The sequence below is a fragment of the Pteropus medius genome, unplaced genomic scaffold, assembly GCF_902729225.1.
Source record: "Pteropus medius unplaced genomic scaffold, Ma_sr-lr_union100, whole genome shotgun sequence".
NCBI classification, from domain to species: domain Eukaryota; kingdom Metazoa; phylum Chordata; class Mammalia; order Chiroptera; family Pteropodidae; genus Pteropus; species Pteropus medius.
In genome coordinates, this window is record NW_024341894.1 from 2,733,212 (window position 1) to 2,752,258 (window position 19,047).

The 19,047-nt window shown below is 46.4% G+C and overlaps 1 protein-coding gene across 1 annotated transcript in view; it reads left to right on the forward strand.

Annotated features, from left to right (window-relative positions):
• The window catches only part of ANKS6 (ankyrin repeat and sterile alpha motif domain containing 6), a 45,449-nt gene that overhangs the window by 10,305 nt on the left and 16,097 nt on the right, over positions 1 to 19,047 (forward strand). The window contains exons 3-11 of the mRNA XM_039856047.1: positions 815 to 859; positions 1,541 to 1,745; positions 2,504 to 2,610; positions 4,355 to 4,503; positions 5,823 to 6,021; positions 6,778 to 6,827; positions 9,896 to 10,099; positions 11,171 to 11,324; positions 13,278 to 13,447. Of these exons, the coding sequence (XP_039711981.1) occupies positions 815 to 859; positions 1,541 to 1,745; positions 2,504 to 2,610; positions 4,355 to 4,503; positions 5,823 to 6,021; positions 6,778 to 6,827; positions 9,896 to 10,099; positions 11,171 to 11,324; positions 13,278 to 13,447 (1,283 nt within the window). The remainder of the gene's footprint in view (positions 1 to 814; positions 860 to 1,540; positions 1,746 to 2,503; positions 2,611 to 4,354; positions 4,504 to 5,822; positions 6,022 to 6,777; positions 6,828 to 9,895; positions 10,100 to 11,170; positions 11,325 to 13,277; positions 13,448 to 19,047) is intronic.

Genomic DNA, 19,047 nt, shown 5'->3' on the forward strand with positions numbered 1-19,047 from the left:
CAGCGAGGGGCCTGGCCTGGTCATGAGAATGTCTACTTTCTGACAGGAGCAGGGTCCCCACTAGCCCAAGCTTGGAAGAAGGTGACGGATGAGCAGATGAGGGAGGGGCTGGCATAGGGTGGGTGCAGCAAGCCCCAGTGTTGGGGGTAGGCAGGAGATGCAGGGGTCCTGCACCAGTTGAGCACTGGGCTTTGGGGACCAACATGAGGACAGCGGGTGGGCAGTTGCCTGTAGAGAGCTGTGTTTACAGGTCTGGGGCAGAGACGACTCAAAATCATGCAGATTACTTCTTATTTGGGAAGGAAAGCAAAAATTAACGTTGGCTTTTCTGGCGGCCACATTCATGGCCTTCCTCTGGGCTTAGCTGCTCAGCATATCAGGGGTCCTCTGCTCTGGAATTATCTCATGGTTGTCCATTTAGGAGAAAAGAATCATTGTTTCTTTTTAAACATTTCATAGCAATTCAGAGTTTTCCCAAGACTGTGCTTTTCTATCATATCTAAGAAAGGACATCCCAAAAGTTTGGAATGCATAAGAGCTTTATGAGTATGGGATCAGGAAATGGTCCACTATTCATTCATGTCATTTTGGCCAAACGACCTCCCCAGCTCTGTCTCTCAAGCGTTTTTGGACACTATGATAATAACCCTTCCAGAAGGGCTGCTAGATTTGTCTGCTGCTTAGGTTTTCAATTAGATCGCTTCTGAAAAGTAGATCATTTTAAAAGCGAGGCTATGTCATTCTTACACCCTTGTGACTTTTCTGTTATATTGAACCTTTCGGTGCTTAACTTTTAAAACCTTTGTTTACCCAGATGAGGAGAAAAGACGACCCGATATTTTCCATGCATTGAAAATGGGTAAGCACTTTAGAAAATCTTTTTGGATATTTCAGAATTCAGTGCTAAATTCTCCCAACCTAATATTTCGAGTCTTCTTCAAGGCCACTCAGAGAAAGAAACAGGCACTTTGTTGTTTCCTAACTCTGTAGTTTCCCCCGTGAACACTCAGACCCAAGAGGCTGGTGGTTATGATGGTGCTTTACACACAGACTCCCCTCCCAGGCTTCGCTACCTCTCTGGCCAAACCCTATGGTGAGGTCCTGGCTTTTCCCTACTTCAGAAATGCCTGGCTGCCACCTACCCACTTCAGTTTCCCTGTGATAAAGGACCATTTAGCCTAACATTTCTTCTTCTGATATAGACCCACCTTCAGGAAGTTCTCTCTGATCCTTAGCCCCTAGCCAGACCTGACCTCTCTTTCTGCATGGGCATTGCCCTTCATCTGTCTTCTTTATCTGTCCTTTTAAGACATCAAAACTTCTCTCTTTTAGTAAAGCTACTTGTATGTTGGTCTCTGTCCCTCATAAACTGAGGATTTGAGAGTAGGGCCTACCTCCGTCTCATCCTTGGAGCCCCTGTGATGCCCAGCAGCCTAGGGCAGAGGCAAGCTCAGCATATGTTTGTTAAATGAACCCACTGGATATGTAAGCCTGCAGTGCCAGGCCCATGGCTCATCAGGGCTACCGTTTCTGTTTGTAGGAAACTTCCAGCTGGTCAAAGAGATTGCTGACGAAGACCCCAACCACGTGAACCTGGTCAATGGGGACGGGGCGACCCCGCTGATGCTGGCAGCTGTCATGGGCCAGCTGCCTCTGGTGCAGCTGCTGGTGGAGAGGCATGCCGAAGTTGACAAGCAGGACAGCGTGCATGGCTGGACAGCCCTCATGCAGGCCACGTACCATGGGTCAGTGCCAGCTCTACTTTCTCAGCGATGAGGCTGATGAGATACTCAGGCTGAGATGAGGTTCTCGATGTAGACTCCTTCTTTGCTGTGTTCCCACCCTTCTGTATCCAGATTTCCCATGACCTCATCACACAGCTTCACCAGTGGCCATGAAAATCCAGGCAGCAGGAATGTTTTATTGAGAGAGACAAGTTTTTGTAGGTTGCTTTCAGTTGAGCAGAGTGCTTGGTTCATTGGGGTTTTCACACAGACGTATGAGTGGCCTCCTATACTGCAAAATGAACATGGAAATGAACATGGGCCTTTCACACATTGGCTTCTCAGATGGCGACACTTGCTCTAACCCCCTCATTTTAAGCAAGTGTCAGCAATGACTGGTGCTTCTGAATCCTTTGTCATCCAGGAGCCCTCCTGGAGGCCTCCTCCTTAGGGGACCAGCTGACCGAGAGTCGGGGATCTGCACACAGTCGTGCAGCTGCTTATGTCTGATTCCAGGTTAGGGGCTCCATCCTTGCTCTGTTTTAGGTGATCGTAGTATTTGTCTGCGTTATGGCCAAGTAGTTTGTTTTCTTATTTGATGAGCCTCAGACTTCCACATCAAACACCTTGGCCTATGATCTGTAGTTTTCCAGTTTTCCACACCCTCCTACCTGCTCAGAGATGGGGCTCTGTAGTTAACATCACGTTTTGTTTCCCAGGAGTAAAGCCGTGCTTTCACTTTCAGTGGGCCTAACTCTGGCTTTTTCTTTCCTCCCCAGGAATAAGGAAATTGTCAAATATCTGCTAAACCAAGGGGCTGATGTAACTCTCCGTGCAAAAAACGGGTACACGGCCTTTGACCTAGTGATGCTGCTGAGTGATCCTGGTGGGTTATTTCAAGAAAAAGGTTGTAAACCTGTATCATCTTTCTCTGGCTGGGAATCCAGATAATCGCCTGTGTGTTAAGCACTTTTCTTATTATCGAGGAAGGCACTCTCAAGCCCCTAGAGCTCTCCACGTGGCCCTAGGCAAGTTTTTCCCTTCCCAGAAAGGGCTGGGCTGGGGTAGTCCCTGAGGCCTCTTCCCACCACCAGCATCTGGGAGTCTCTAAGGAGGGAAGGCCAGCAAAGCATCTGTCTGCCTTGGCAATTCACAGATCCTAGAATGGTACCTGTGCTTTGTAGCCAGAAACTCTGAGTGACTCAGGAGTAAACAGAAATGCCTTTGACAAGCAGAATCAGAGACAGAGCAATGACCCCTCAGCTAAATTGTGTAGGTAGAGGCTGCCTAGGCTTTCAAGAGTACTGTGATGGGGGTGTGGCCATTACTAGCCCCACCTCCCTTGGTTCTGGGCTGGCTGGCACCTGCTGCTCTCCTCAGCCCTTCCCCCTAAGTGTTACAGGCTGTCCTCTGGGACCTGCGTTTTCCAATTAGCCAGCTCAAGGGGCAGGGTCTCTCTCTAAATCTGTTTATAATCTTGGAGCATCAGCCCAGAGAGGGAGGGGCTGGGAGGCCCTCCTGACCCCACAGGCTTTGAGCCCCGAGCCAGATCTCATCCTGCTGGTCGTGAGGATGAGACTTTTACCTCTTTGGCCCCAAATAGGGTTATTCCTGCTGCTGCTCTTAGCTACGGGAGTGCCAGGCCAGAACGTCCTTCCTCATCGCCAGCATTGCCATCCCCCTCACCCCATCCCCCGCTGCAGGGCCCACACGTCCCAGATACACTGCTTGGTTCTATTTCATCCTTGCAGAGTGTGCAAGGGAAGCAAAGCTTCGCATCCTCTAGGTAGGGGAGGTGACAGACCAGGAGAAACGAGTGACGCAGCCGGAGAGGTGGGGCCCTCGCCTAAGTCCAGCAGTCTCTCTCACATCATTCAGATTCAGCCTCCTGGGACCCCAGGCCGAATGACGCGTGCTTTTCTCTGACAAATTCTTTGTCGCTGTGTCTCTTCTCCTTCACTCCCTGCCTGTTTTCCCACTCCCTTTCCCCATAAAGCAATCAACCCTGAGTGGATTTTTTTTGCCCCTAGTGGGTTTTTAAATGAAGTTTTTGCCTGAAATTTTCAAAGAAACACGTGCTTATTATTGAACACTTGGAGAGAAAGAAATGATTGTCAAGAGAAAAGCACTGTTAATAGTCTGTAGTAGTTTCTTTTTAATCTTGTCGCTTTTTAAGATAACCTAGTTGAGTTAATACTAACTAATGATACTTAACCATGCTTAAGCATTTACCATATGCCAGGAGTTCCCTTGATACCTCCAGATACCTTTAACGTCACCCCTTTTACAGAGGCACAGAGAGGTTCCTGAATTTACTTGCAATTACACAAGCCGAGAAGGGCAGAGGCAGAATTTGAACCTCTGCCATCTGGGTGCAGATCCTGTACTTTTTAAAACATATCACCCCCCTGCCTTCTTCGGGGAAGAGGGCTTCTGGTTTTTCTTTCTGGTTAAGTGGGTTAACCCCTGCTGGTCTTTTTGCCACCTTTTGAAGATCCGATGGCAAGGCAAGTGCCTTGATCCTGGAGTAACACAGACTCTGGAGTTGCAGGGCTGACAGGGGTCGTCTTGGGCCCACTATCCATAGCTTGACAGATTTGCAAGTAAAACGCTACCTTTTGTGCCCATAGATACAGAACTTGTTCGACTGCTGGCATCTGTCTGCATGCAGGTGAATAAAGACAAAGGCCGGCCCAGCCACCCACCACCCCTACCCCACTCGAAGATCCGACAGCCCTGGAGTGTCCCAGTGCTGCCTGATGACAAAGGCGGGCTTAAGGTTTGCCTTTTTCTTCCTTAAAGGGCTTTAGAAAGCCAGGTCAATGGAGTTGGGGATACCTGCTGCTACTTCCTATTAACTGAGGCTGGTTTACGCTGCGGGGGTTGGGGATTGGCAGGGATGGGGAGTAAGATGGAGATGAGCAGTAGGGAATGGTGGCGGCCAGGGAAAATGGGTGATTGTAACCACTTAATGGCATCAGCGGCTGCTTGGTAAGAATGTGGGTCCGTGTTGCAAGATCTTCCCTTTTTTTTTCAGGGAAAACTAGAAATCCAGGTTTTTATGTGGAAACTCAATTTATAAATGTAGGGAATTTTTTAAAAAATTCTGCACGATGTACTGAGCTGGCTGAACCGAACACCTCTCCTCCCAGAGGCCGTCTGTCTGCGGCCTCTGCTTGAGCGGGGAGAACATCTGCTGATCACACCGTTCTGGGATCTCCCTGTGGTCTGCAGGCCCCCACCAGCTTCTTCCCGGAAATGCCAAAACCAGACTCCAGTTGCTTATTTCTTACTACAAGCCTAGTATTTTTCTTTGAACTTTTTATCCTCTCCATCCTTCTCTACTTCTTTGAAATAAAAAATTCCACCCCACCCCCTGCCACCTCTATCCTGTCTGAGGTTCTAGTACCTTCTCAGATCTGCAGACTTGGCATTTGTTTTGTATTGGTCACTCACTCAAGCCCCCGATTCTTTCTCACGGTGCTGCTTGCATAGATCCCTTCATCCCCATCTTCACTGCCATATCTATAGGCCAGGCCCTCACAGCCTCCCTTTGGGCTGTGCCAGTACCTCTGAGCTGTCATGGGGTTGTGAGGACACCCTGGGAGGTGGCAACTGTCCTCTCTGTAGGTGGGGAGACATTAACTACAGGAGCAGATGGCCAGGCCTTGGTATGGACCCCCAGCATCTCTCATGTTGTCACTGGAATAGGGACAAAGGGGCGATGCAGCGATAGATGGTTAAGGTGTTCAGCATGGCCTCTGTCCATCTGTCTGTCTCTGACTCACTGTAAGACTTTGAGCAAGTTGGCATCCCTGTCTGAGTCTCCATTTGTCAGTCTGTGCAATGAGGAAATTCATTAGATGGGGGGTGGCAGTTGGGGTTCACGGCCACCTTCAGTCTATTGGAAATGGCACCTGAGGACAAGGTCAGGAAGAATTCAGAGAGAACCAGGGCTAGTTGGGAAAGGTGCTGTGGTCGATTGCTAATGCCTACCATAGGCCCAGGAGAGGGGAGAGGAGATATGTGTGAAAGGCAGTCACTGTCCCTGGGTGGGGTGTTCCTGGGGCATGACTCTGCTCTGTGTTCCTTTGGCAGTCCTGGTGGAACCGAATGTCCAACAGGTTCCGGAAGCTGAAACTGATGCAGACCCTGCCCCGTGGGCTGTCCAGCAACCAGCCGTTGCCTTTCTGTGATGAGCCGGAGCCAGCGCTAGACTCTACAATGAGGGCAGCCCCCCAGGACAAGACAAACCGCTCTGGGCTCTCTGATGCAGCCCCGACACTGAAAGACAATGGTAAGAAAAAGTCACAGGTGTGGTAGAATTTCCAGAATGGCCAAACCCAAATCCTTTGCCCTGTGTCCTACCTCCTAGGCTGATGTCAAAGGTGAGATGTTGGAATGCAACGCTGGAACAGAGTGGCTGGTCTGGCAAAGAAGAAACTTAGGCACACAAATGCTGTCAGTGTGGTAGAATGGGGGAACTGCTGGCAAGAGTCCCAGGCTCCTGTCCTCCACACTCTGCAAAGGCACCTGAGGCCACTGATGTGCGATTTTCCCACCTATCAAATGCAATCGGTCTCTGGGACTGAAAGTATTTTGAAATAGAACGAGTTACCCAGGTGAAGGAAGGGTCGTGAGCTCCCCACCTGCTAGAGGTATTCAACAGGTAGAATGACTTGGCCAGGGTGCCGAAGGAGATTCCCAAACTGATTGGGAAATTGGTTAGATCAGATGCCTTCTGACAGACTCCCCACACCCGGACTGTCTTCTTTGGCACCATCGTTTGAGACAGACTATTGAGTTGGGTGCACCACTGTCTGACCCAGCACAGCAGTGGTTTATGGAAAAAGCTGAAAACACACTCTGAGATACATTTTTAATGCTTTCCTTCTATTCAGATATTGAATACCAATTATTATTAAATATTTAATCACTCAGGAGAATTGATTTATCAGGATGAAGGCCAACCTGGTCACTCATCTTCATGCTGTGCACTCATGGCGGGGGAGCGGAGGGACGTCATTTCAGGAAACTTCCATTTGTCTCTCAGGTCCTGGGAGCACGAGAGGAGAAAAGGAAGATGTGTTATTGACAACCATGGTGAGTGTGGGGCTTTACTAAAAGCATTTCAGATATCTACCAGTCATTAGTTGATTGATTAGCAGAGGAGGAACGTGGGCGTTTGTCTTTCTTTGTGGTGGTCATGGATGGGGTTGCTCTCAAAATGTGTAACAATGAGTACAGCTCTGGCACCAATGAGTCAGAACAGATGCCAGCCCTAAACCATAGGTAAGTTTGTACTGGTGCTTAATGGCCAGATGTAAGCGCCGATCACATTCTGAGGGAGGCAGCCCTGAGGACAGGCCATTGAAGGGGTAGGAGTTGATAGGACACATTGGACTCACCGTTTTGGTTATGAAGAGCTAGGGGGAGAGGAGTCATAGGATTTTCCAGCCTGAGAGGCTTCAGTTTCCTCATCTATAAACTAAAGATGTCTTAGGATTAGGTTCAGCTGTGAGTCATAATCCCCAAATCGCAGTGGCATAAATAAGATAGCAGCTTATTTCTCTTAAATAAGTGAACTTCAGGACTGGTACATTGTTTAATGGAGTTAGGGACCTAGGTTTCTTCTACCTGTTGGTCTCCTAGGTATGGCTTCTATTACCAAGGTCACCTCTTAGTCCAAGAGCTCTGAGCATTATTTCCTCTTTCCAGCCAGCAGGAAAGACGAGGAAAGAGGTGGCCATGAGTACATGTCAGGTATCTTTAAAGAATTTTCCTGGAAACTCATACATCACTCTATTGACATCAAATTGGCCAGAATTTAGTTACATTGCCACATCACATTGCACAAGAAGTTGGGAAATGAAGTCTTTATTCCAGGTGGTTGTGGGCCCAATAACTAAATAACAAGGGTGTCTACTAAAGAGGGTGTGGAAGATGGATACTGGGGGCAGCCAGCAGTCTCCGACTTAGGGATGCTATCCCGCATGGTTGTGGTTTTTAAATAAGTTCATCCACAGGAAGACCTTAGCCCAGAGTGAGCTCTCAGTTAGCTGCCTTTTGAACTTGGATGTGTTACCTCACCTCTCTGGGCTCCATGTTCCTCTTCTCCAAAATGAGAGCCTTCTGACTGGGGTAGACTCAAGTCCATTGATCTTTGAGACCCTAATCTGGAGGCTGACCAGGAGAGGGCAGTATTGGAGAGGAGAAGGGAGCAGAAGTGCTCCAGGGGAAGGCCTAGGTAGCCCCAGGACCTGGGTGCTGCTGCGAGGGGTCCTGACCAGGAACTGCCAGCTCCACCCTGCCCCACTGTGCAAAGTGCTGTCTCTACACACTGACTGTGGGAGCTTGCACTGCCCAACATTCAATGATATCATTAAATCGTAATAATTACTGTCAGCATGAAGACAGAAATGTTGTTACTGAAATTTTGGAAGATGCAGTAGAATGTAAAAAAGAACAATCACCCTTGATCACACATATAATGATGATTGACATTTTGTGGCATATATCATTTGAGTAATTTTCCTACCATTTTTAGCATCTATGAATATATCATGTTATATATAATAGCAGATACTTAACACAGCACTTACCAAGTACCAGCCACTGTTCATAGCACTTTACGTATATTCGCTTATTTAATCTCCCCAGCAACCATGCAGAGTAGGCACCGTTATCTTCCCCATACTGTACTCAGCCTGATTTATTAACAGTTTGTCACGACCATATTTTCCATGTCACTGAACACTCTTTGGCCACATCACATCTTAAATGGCTTTGTGACACAACATCCCATCGAGGAGATGTGCCTGACTGACCATTGGAGACTGGCGTGGAGGACTTTGGGGTTTCCAGTTTCCTCATGCCTCAGTTTTCCCCACTTACCTGATTATTTCCTCAGGATAAAGATTTAGAAATGGAATTCCAAGGATATGAATATCATTGCCTTCCAGAAAGTGTGCAACAATTTTAGACTCTCGCCCAAAGGAGGGGAAATGTCCATCTGTGGTGGGCTTGCAGCTGCGAATGTCCTTAGTCATCTTCCAGTCCAGCCCCCCATTTGCTGAATGAAATGGCTGAGGTCCATAGGAGAGAACACTTGTTCACGGACTGGGTGGGAGAAGCTCAGAACAGCCTGGGTGGGATGCCCTGCTTTCTGCCTTAGAGCACTGCCGTCCTGCCTCATGCTCTGTAGAGGGCAGTAGTGTGTCTGCTTGCCTCCTGATAGATGGAGGCTGGCCAGGGAGCCTTGCTGAGTGGGCGTTTGCAGCCATCCTTGCGGAGATGCCCGGCTCAGAGGCAGGTTTAGCTGTGGGATGCCCTTCCCTGCAAAGCACCATCTGGCACCAGGTTCACTGTCTTTTCTTAATTAAAGTTAGTGTGGACTGTGCGAATGCTTTTCTTTGACAATCCACCAGTCTTCATTGTGTGGATTTTATACTGACCCCAAATTACATTTTCAAAATTTAAAATTCAATGACAGTTAAAAATGTCAGCAGTGGGAGGTGTAGCTAGAGAGTAGGATGGGTGTGGTGGGATGGGGAAGGGAGAGTTTGCTGGGCTCACAGAGAGCTAGCCTGGGCCTCCCAGGCCCCTTATCCCCTGCCGCTTCCTCCTGAAAGCCCCAGTTCTGGTCACACCAGTCTCCTTGCTGTTCTGCATACTTGTCCTGCTCCTCTTGTCTCCAGGCCTTTCCACATTCTGTTCCCTCTGTCCGCAGTGCCCTTTTCCCTGTCTTCACTGGCCAGCTTGCATTGGCCTTGGGCTCAGCTCAGATGCCCCTACTCTAAGATGCCCTCTCTACCTGCAGTAGGGGATGCCTCCTCTGTTTTCTCCAGCTTCCCTGTCTCCCACCCCCCCACCTCCACCCCCTCACCCCGCCCTGCAGCACACCAAACATCACTTGGCTGTACCTTGGCTCTCTGTCCTTGTTCTAATCTTGCTGCTGTGGATGCATCCAAGAGAAGCTGGGAGCTGGAACAGAGCAGACACAAGTATTGCTCGGTTTCTGGGAGGAGAGCCGAGGACACCACGTGGGTTTCTGACTCAGGTGGAGGGGTAGATGGTGCCATTCTCTGAGAAGCAGGAAAAACCTGGAGTCTTTCTCCCAGAGCTGGGAGCCCTCTGGAGCCTTTGTCTAATCCACGACCTATCTTTTTCAGCTTCGAAATGGAGCCCCCTTCACCAGACTCCCGAGTGACAAGCTGAAGGCAGTCATCCCTCCTTTCTTACCCCCTTCCAGCTTTGAGCTGTGGAGCTCAGACAGGTCCCGGACATGTCACAATGGGAAGGCAGACCCCACGAAGACTGTGCTGCCCCAGAGAGCCAGCAGGGGCCATCCCGTGGGCAGCGGGAGCACAGATACTGTAAGTCGCCCAGCTGACATGCTTTGATGCATCACTCACTGCTCACTGAAATCATAATGTGTTTCAGGCAGAAGGGCCTTCAGACCCGCTAATCCAGAGGAGTTAAAGCTTTTTGTTTTCTTTTAAACGAGTGATGATATCTTTTGTCTAATGAAATCCTACAAAGGAACTTAATATATAAACAGATTACAGTGTCAGAGGGAAGGGAATGAAAATGGGAGCCCCCCTTCTCTGTCCCCTCTCTGGAGCCCTGGTGCTCCAAAGAACACAGTTCGAGGACCTGCTCTAATCTAACCTTCCCTTTAGTAGGTGAGGACACTGGGGCCCCGAGAGGGGAAGTAGTTTGATGAAGATCACCAGATGGGGTGGGCCTGGGACCAAAAATCAGATTCTTGGCTTTTAATCAAGTTCCACACTACATATTACCCAGGTCCATGACCAAGAACAAACACTAGGAGGCAACTGTGTACGTTACTGGTGTTTTCTTGCACCTGGAAGGAGCGTGACTTTTATCCTCTGGACCACGGTGGTTTGTGTCCTCATGGCCCTTGATATCCCTCTCGAGATGGGAAGTTATCACCTTATGTAGGGACTGTCTACATTGTGGATATAGTAAATGGACAAACCAAAGACGAGGATTTCAGACCTGACCTGCCGCTGTATGCCGAGTGATTGCAGAAGCTTGCTGCCTCCCTGGCTATTGTAATGGCAAGTCTCTACAAGCTGACCAAAAGCCTGGTCTCTGGAGATGCTCAGGGTGGTCAGGGCAGGTTTGCATTTGGTCCACAGTGGGAGGAGTCGAGTGATCCTAAAAGCAGGGTGACCCGTGGGAACTAATGTCACAGGGCCCAGCCTGAGCTAATGGTCGGGTTGCCAGTAGCTGGAAGTAGACTCCCATCCCTCAGGAGACTCCTAGCAGGCTGAGCACTCGTGGGCAAGGACATGCCAGGCCGATGCAGACACTGGCTGCAATGGGCTGGCTGAACTTCAAGTTCTCCCTGCTGTGATTCTGTGTGTCCAGAGAAAGGAACCAAAAACCCTAACCGAGACATCCACTGTACTCTTTTACAGACTCCTGTCAGGCCAGTTAAATTTCCATCTCTCTCCAGAAGCCCAGCCTCTCCTGCCAGTTCTGGGAACTTCAACCACTCACCTCATTCCTCAGGCGGCTCCAGTGGGGTAGGGAGCATGAGCAGGCACGGTGGAGAGCTGCATAACCGCTCAGGTGTGTACCTGGGCAGGGCCCCTGGTGAAGGGTGGGTGAGAATACCCCTGGGGGCTGAGGGCAAGACAATCCCTTAAAAAACCGCATGTCCTATATCTTCTCGATGTGGCCACAGGATTTTTCAGCGAATTCATAATTCAAAGTTTCTTTTACACACTTGTCGGAGGGTGGCAAGGGGAGTGGAAACTGAGAAAGTCTATGATGCTTTATTTTGTTGGAAAATTTTATAAGAAATTGGAAGCAATGCATGGCGTTTTCATGGTGTTTAAAACCCTTTAAGGTTAAAACTTCGAGAGCGTCTCATCCTACCTTTTTGTTGAACAGATGAGGAAACTGAAGCTCAGAGTGGGCAAGAGATTTGCCCCGGGATGTACAGCAACTCGGTGATAATTAGGGCTCAAGCTGGAGTGCTCCACAGTTATTTTGCGTTTACAGCATAGTTTCTTGTCCTCCATGAGCGCATTCAGGATTAACCAAAGTCACCTTTGCAGGAAGGGCACCCCTGCGTTATGGTACTATGTAAGGAATGCATGCTTCTTGTAGAAAAGCTTTAAGACCAGATAAACCAAAATAATAATAATAATAATAATAATAATAATAATAATAATAATAATGATGGTATATTCTCATTTACTAGAGATCATTAACATTTTGGTGTCTATCTTTGTAAAGTACTTTTATGCATACTATATTTACGGAAGTGGAATAATAATTTATTGAGCACTTCGTACATGCCGAGCATAGTACCAAGCCCTTTAAATGGATGATTATCTTCTTCAGTCTCCCAATAACCTGCAAGGCCATCATCTCCATTTTACAGAAGAGGGAAATGGGGTTCAGGAAAGTTAAATAACTTGGCCAATGTCACACAGCTGTGAAGTAGCTGAGCCAGGACCTGAACCCAGGCAGGCTGACTTCAGAGTACGGACCGCTCTGCAACCTTTTTCTTCTTTGCACCCATCACCATGTCGTGACACCTTTTCGCATCCATACACTTATATCTATAGCATCTTTTAAATAACCAGACAGCATTCCATTCACGTGAAGTATCACATTTTCATGTAACCAGTTTCCTCTTATTGAACACTGACGCCGTTCTAGATTTTTGCTCTTGTAGATCACCAGACTAAGTAATGCCTTCACACCTCTATATTTGCATACTCTGTCGGTGATTTGCTTGATGGAAGTTCTCTCAAATCAGAGTGGTGGGATCAATGGGTTTGCCTATTTTTGAGGCTTTTGATAATGTTTTGCCTTCCAGAACGACACTGTTTATACATGTAAAATACTTAACAGCAGTGCCTGGCACCTGGTAAATGCTCTGTGTTAGTTATCGGTGTTCTCCCTCTAGCACACTCCCTGGCTCTGGGTATTATCACATTCCTTTTTTTCTTTTATAATAATTCACAGTTGCTCGTAGATTAGGGAAACTGGGCGAGGGAATAATGGCAGTCAGGATTCACTCAGGGAAGCTGACATCACTTGAGTATTATAGAATGAGGAAGTTACCGACACAACTGCAGGAGGAGCCTTGCGTGTGAAGCTCCAAAAAGGGGGAGTAGGAGGGTGAGGGAGGAGCCCTGGTGTGGCTGGGTGGCTGGAAGGTACTATGTGGCGGGCAGAAGTGGGAATCCAGGGCAGAGCAGGCATCTGTGCCTGCTGGAGGCTGGCCAGGCTGGCTATGGTGCCAGGGGATGGGGAGGGAGCAAGGACAAGCTGATCTTGCTGGCACCGTATCGTTCACCACCTCTTACCATGACACTTTCATCACATGATGGCCACTGCATCATGGCTGCCTTCTGGTTCTCATGCAGAGTCCTCTTGTGGTCAGCCCTGACCCAGAGCCACATGGGGAGAGGGTCTAGGAAGTACGGTTCTGGCTCAGCCACGTCAGCACAGGAAGTCAGTAGTACTCTGGACCCGTGGCAGTCATTCCTATTCCTGTTTCCTCAGGTGGCAGCATAGACAGTGTCCTATCTCAGATTGCTGCCCAGAGGAAAAAAGCAGCCGGACTATCTGAGCCGAAGCCCAGCCATCGATCAAGTCCTGTTGGGCCAGTGCCGGCTTCCAGCCCCGTCGAGCTCCCTGTCTCCCCTACAGGTGGTGGCGGTCCCAGTGGCAAGGTGCTTGTTCTCTTTCTGTCTCCTCCCCTTACACTCATAGATTCTGTCCTAACATGGCCCGCATGCTGGGGAATATGGGCAGTGCTGCAATTCTAGGATAGGGCTAAAGACAGGCCCCCTTCCAGCAGTCACTCCTGGACTTCCTGAAAGGGCTGGGTCATGAGAGCAGTCACTGAGATCATACCCTGTGCCCTCGGTCCCCAGCGCACATGTTCACTTCCCGCCTGATCTGCCGGGCACTAGCAGGTGCCTCATCCAGTCTCGTGCTGCACAGATTTGTTCATTGATTAGAGCAAAAGAGTTCAGAGTATGGGTTCAGGACCAGAGTGCTGGGGTTCAAATACGAGCCCCAAATCTTTAGCATTTAGAATGGAACATGGCCCCTGGTAAGCCTGTGTGTCAGCCGTAAGTGTTGACATTACTAGCACTACTTTATTCATGCATTGTACACATCTTTGGAATGTCTGCTCTGTGCCTAGTGCTGCTAGCAGTGAGGATCCAGCAGCGAACTGGGAGTTTGGTAACTGCTCTCAGGGTGTCACTGGATAGAGGCAGTCTCACCTTAGTGTGGTAGGGGCTGTTGTGGAGAAGGGCAGATGCCCTACCAGGCTTGAGGGTGTCAGTGACATCTAAATTGGGACCTAAAGAATGAACAGGCAGATAGAATGGGCAGGGGTGGGGCAGGGTGAGAGACTGTTGCAGGGTGAGGGGATAGCGTGTGCAGCACTCCAGAGGCCAGAGTGTGGTAGAGGGGAGGAGCTGAAGGAAGGTTGGTGGGCAGGAGAGGACCGGAGCCTCACCTCCCCGCTCTGGCACCATTACTTCCATTAATGCAGCCCTGGAGCTAGCCCCACATTGTTAGCAGCTATGGAGTTTGCAATGGATTAGAAACCCTAAATGCCTCTCTGGAATGAGAAACCTTTTAGTATCTTCACAATGCCCCCTCTACCTGGATTGATTAATGGAGGAAGCCCCTAGAGTGTGGGTGTGAACCAGCTCCTTCCCCCGGTGGCCCTCTAAGGGCCTTCTCCCAGTGGTGCAGTGAAGCCCATTTCCACCTCTGAGTGGACCCCAAATCCAGGCACAGCCCCACTCTTCATCATATATTCTAGATCTTAAGCTTTCTCCCTGAGGACAGTTAGATCACCTGAGAGCCTCACCCCTGGACCGTTGCCCAGAAGTGCCTCCAGAGATTGATGTTTTAATGGATGAATAAGAAATAATCTTTATTTTATGTCCAACCAGAAGAGCTGGTCACACAACTCTTTGTGTTATTCAAAATCCCTTTTGCAATTGGACCTACAATACAGCTCCAGGAAAAAGTTTTTCTCTCCTTATACATTAGCATATTTTCCATTATATTGAAAATTACTTGTGTAATAGAATCTATGTAATTAAATTCCTTTTAGAATTTGGCTCTAGGAAAAAATGTCTCTACTGATACTTTGATACATTTTCTTTCCTCAGTAAGAATTATATGATTATTTCTCATTTTGCCTTTGCTGCTAGGAAACTCAGCTACTCATTAAAGTAAGTTGGCTAGTCTAGGCTTTCATATAGTTCTTCTCTGTTGCCTAAAATTTTCTGTTTCTATTTTGATGATCTTAATAGATGTGTCATATTATTAGCTTCCTTTAATTGGTGCTAGAAATAGGCATCTAAGTTATAAATACATTAACTTTTATCTCCCTTGAATGCATCTATTACATATAATCTATATACAAGTGTATTCTGATGGAAAGAATATTGTATCAAAAGATGCATGCAGGAAATAGTAAACTGGGGAAATGATCCAGTTCAATCATCAGCTGATATTCTTAATATAATAATATGCTGTGATCTTCAGGTTTCTGGGCTCCACCCAGCACAACTGAATGAGATTCTCAGCACAGGGTTTGGGGAATCTGTCCCCCGACCCTCACCGCAGAGGGTGTTGCAGCCAGCCCAGCCAGGGCTCTTAGAAACCATTGCACTAAATCAAAGGATACCAGGAGTGGGCTTTCTGTCAGTGGCTCCAGCAGCAAAACGAAGACATGAAGTGCTTTTCAAAGACTCCCTTAGGAAGAATTAGAAATTAGTATTCAAAATATGAGCCTCCTGGATCTGGTTTTTGTACTTTGCTTAAAACAAGTACCACCGTAATAGTGGAACATTCACAAGGCATGGCTTCTATCTAGCGTGTTCGTGAATCAGCATGAAGTGAGCTTTAGGAGGCACAAAATGGGGGGAGTCAGAGTATTTGTCTACACTTCCCAGATCGCTGAAAGCCCAAAGGCCCAGTGGGTATATCAGCTTTCTCTTCCTACCCTAAGCTCAGTGGTTTAAAACAAAAGGCATTTCTTTAGCTTGTGAATCTGTGGGTCAGCAGTGTAGAGTCTGGACTTAACTAGGCAGTTTTTCTGGTTCTGGGGGGATAACTTACATGTCTGGCTGTTGGCTGGGGTGACCAGGATAACTGGGCCATGTGTGTCCACAGCAAGCTTGGACATGTTCTCATGGCAATGGCTGAAGCCATGAGTTGAAAACCAATCAAGTTTTTTAAGTAAATCAGCACACCCAGTGCAGGAGAAAACACGGAATTACGTAGCAAAGGGTATAGATCAGAGAGGAGTGGCGATGAGGCCATTAACACAGTCCACCTGCTACCCTGGGGACATAGGGAATGGTTTAGATATTTCACAACATCTTAAATCTTATATTTACCTGCCCCCTCCACAGTCATGCTGCCCACAGATCCAGAGTATCATGTTTCTTTGCCTTTGGCTGGGATATATCTGTTTTGTAGGGATATACTAATTATCTCCTGCTTAATCAGAACCTTTATTATTGAATGTTTTTCTTTATAGAAAAAGCAGAGGGAAGAATTTATTAATAATATAGGTAGCTAAATGACAAAGTGTTTCAAAACGTAAGGGAGGAATTTCTTCCCCGCCCTCCACCCCTGGGATGTAGTTAGTTAGAAGGGGCTCAGCAGGAGAAATGTACCCATTTCCAGACATAAAAACTCTTTATCTTAGTCTCTACTATCATATTCAAGATGTCTAGTTGTTAACAAAATTTATGAGGCACACAAAAAGGCAAGAAAAACTACACTCCCAAGAAACAAAGCAATCATCAGAAGAATCTCACTTAGATATGACTCAGGAGTTGGAATTATCTGACGAGGAATTTAAAAGAACAACTATTAATATGTTAAAGGCTCTAATGTAAAATATGAACACATGCGAGATCATATAGTAACTTTCAGCAGAGATATGGAAACTATTAGAAAGAATCAAATGGAAATGCTAGAAAGAAAAAACACATGACAGAGATGAAGAATGCCTTTGATGGGCTCCTCAGTAGACTTGATGCAGCCAAGAAAAGGATCAGTGAACTTGCAGACAGAGCAATAGAACTTACCCAAACAGAAACACAAAGAAAAAGAGAAGTTAAAGCAAAAACAAGAACAAAAAACAGAGCACCTGGAAATTGTAGAATAGTATCAAATGCTCTCATATATGATTAATTGCAATTCCCAAAGGAAAAGAAAGAAATGACGGGGCAGAAGGAATATTTTTAAATAATGGCTGAGAATTTTCCCAAATTAATGATAGATGCCAAACCACAGATCCAAGAAGTTCAGAAAACACTAAATAGGGTAAGTATAAAAGTGAATACACCTAGCCATATCATATTTAAACTACTGGGTAAAGAACTTTTAAAACCCAACAATAAGAAAACAATCAACAAATTAAAAGCATAAAATATCTGAATAGATACTGCATCAAAGATATCCAGATGGCAAACATATGAAAAGATGTTGAACATCATTAATTGTCAGCGTGGGGAATTTGGAAATGATGGAACTGTTTTGGGTGGTACTCTCGTTGGGTACACAACTCTATGCATTTGTCAAAACCCATAGAATTGTACACAACAGAATTATATCTACTGTATGAAAATTTAAAAAAAAGAACAGGAACAAAAGATGGAATGCAGACTATGACAACAGATTTAACTATATTATGAATGACAAAACACAGTGTAGTAGGTGGGGAAAAACCCATATGTCAAGTAGATACAATAAACCTAAAGACAAAAAGAACCATACACAAGCACTGTACTTTAGGTGATAAATTTTTTTTCTTGCAGGGATATGGGTTAAATTCTGAAACCACTTTACATATATAAGTATATACTAAGGTTGAACAAATAAGTAAATATAATGAGCCCAGTTTTAAACTGTCAGAGATTGAATTAAAGGGGAAATGCTAGAACCAATCCTTTGGATGTTGACGTCAGATATATCAGTTTTGAATCAGCGTGAATGCATGCTTATAAATAAATACACATGCAGAGGTTGATAGATAAAGAAGTATCTTTGGTTATGTGTGTATACATGGGCTAGTATATTTCATATATTTCCTTGGTCTGTCCACTGAGAGGACCTAGAAGTAGTGACATCCCAGTAGTGATGAGCAATCTAGAACCCAGATTTTGGTTTCTAAATACCATTCTCCAATAAAAGATACCAGAGCCTTGGAGAAGTAGCTTACTCCAATAGTGGGTTGGAGAAAACACAGGATGAGCCTGAAGCATTTTGTGGTGTCAAGAAAGTAAGGAAATGCTTTAAAGAGAAAGGAAGAAAAAAAGAGGGGGCATAGCAAAAGGACACAGGAGCCAACCTGAAAGGTCTCAGTGACTAAAGCTGGAATAATTTGAGCAACTCTAAATAACAGTAGTATTGAGTGACAGCCCAAAGAATAAAATAAATATCTACAAGCCCATACTGAAATGAATAAATAACTGAATAAAGGGGAGAGAAGGAACAACTCTTCCCTACTGAAAAATTCCAAATAATGTGTAATGAATAAGGGAAATAGCAAATAGAATATCACAGTAGAAATTGCTCTAGAAAAGATCCACCAAAAAAATGCTAAAATTAATGGGCACAGCTTTAAGGGGAAACAATATTTAGCTCAAAATATCTGCCCCCGAGAATTTATTAATTATTAAGGGAAAAAATAGTAACTTCTCCGTGGAGAAACCTGACAGACACCTCCTTAACTAGGTGATGAAGGTCGAAATCATCGATAATAAGATCCTGATACTTTGTGTCTGGTACAGTGTGCTAAAAATGGCATATCACTGCTGTGGTCGTCTACCCTAAAAGCCATAAGCAGATCTAAGTATGGGAAAATGTAAGAGAAACCCAAATTGAAGAATAGTTTTCAAATACCTGACCAGGACTCTGCAGAGGTGTCAAGATCATGAAAGACAAGGCCAAACTGGGAGCTGTGGCAGAGTGGAGGAGACTGAGTTGATGTGAGAAGTCAGTGCAGCAGGGGCTCCTGGACCAGGTCCTGGATCAGAGTAAGGGTGTTAGTGGAACGACTGACGCAATCTGAGTGAAGTCTGTAGTTTAGCTAATAGTATGCCCCAGTGTTAATTTCTTAGTTTCGATCATTGTACTATGGTTATGTAAGACGTTAACATCAGGGGAAGCTGGCTGAGGGATACACAGGGACTCTCTGTTCTATCTTTGTAATTCTTCTAGAGGTCGAAAAGTATTTCCAAATACAAAAGGCTTTTTTAGAAAGGCTAAATCACACACACAC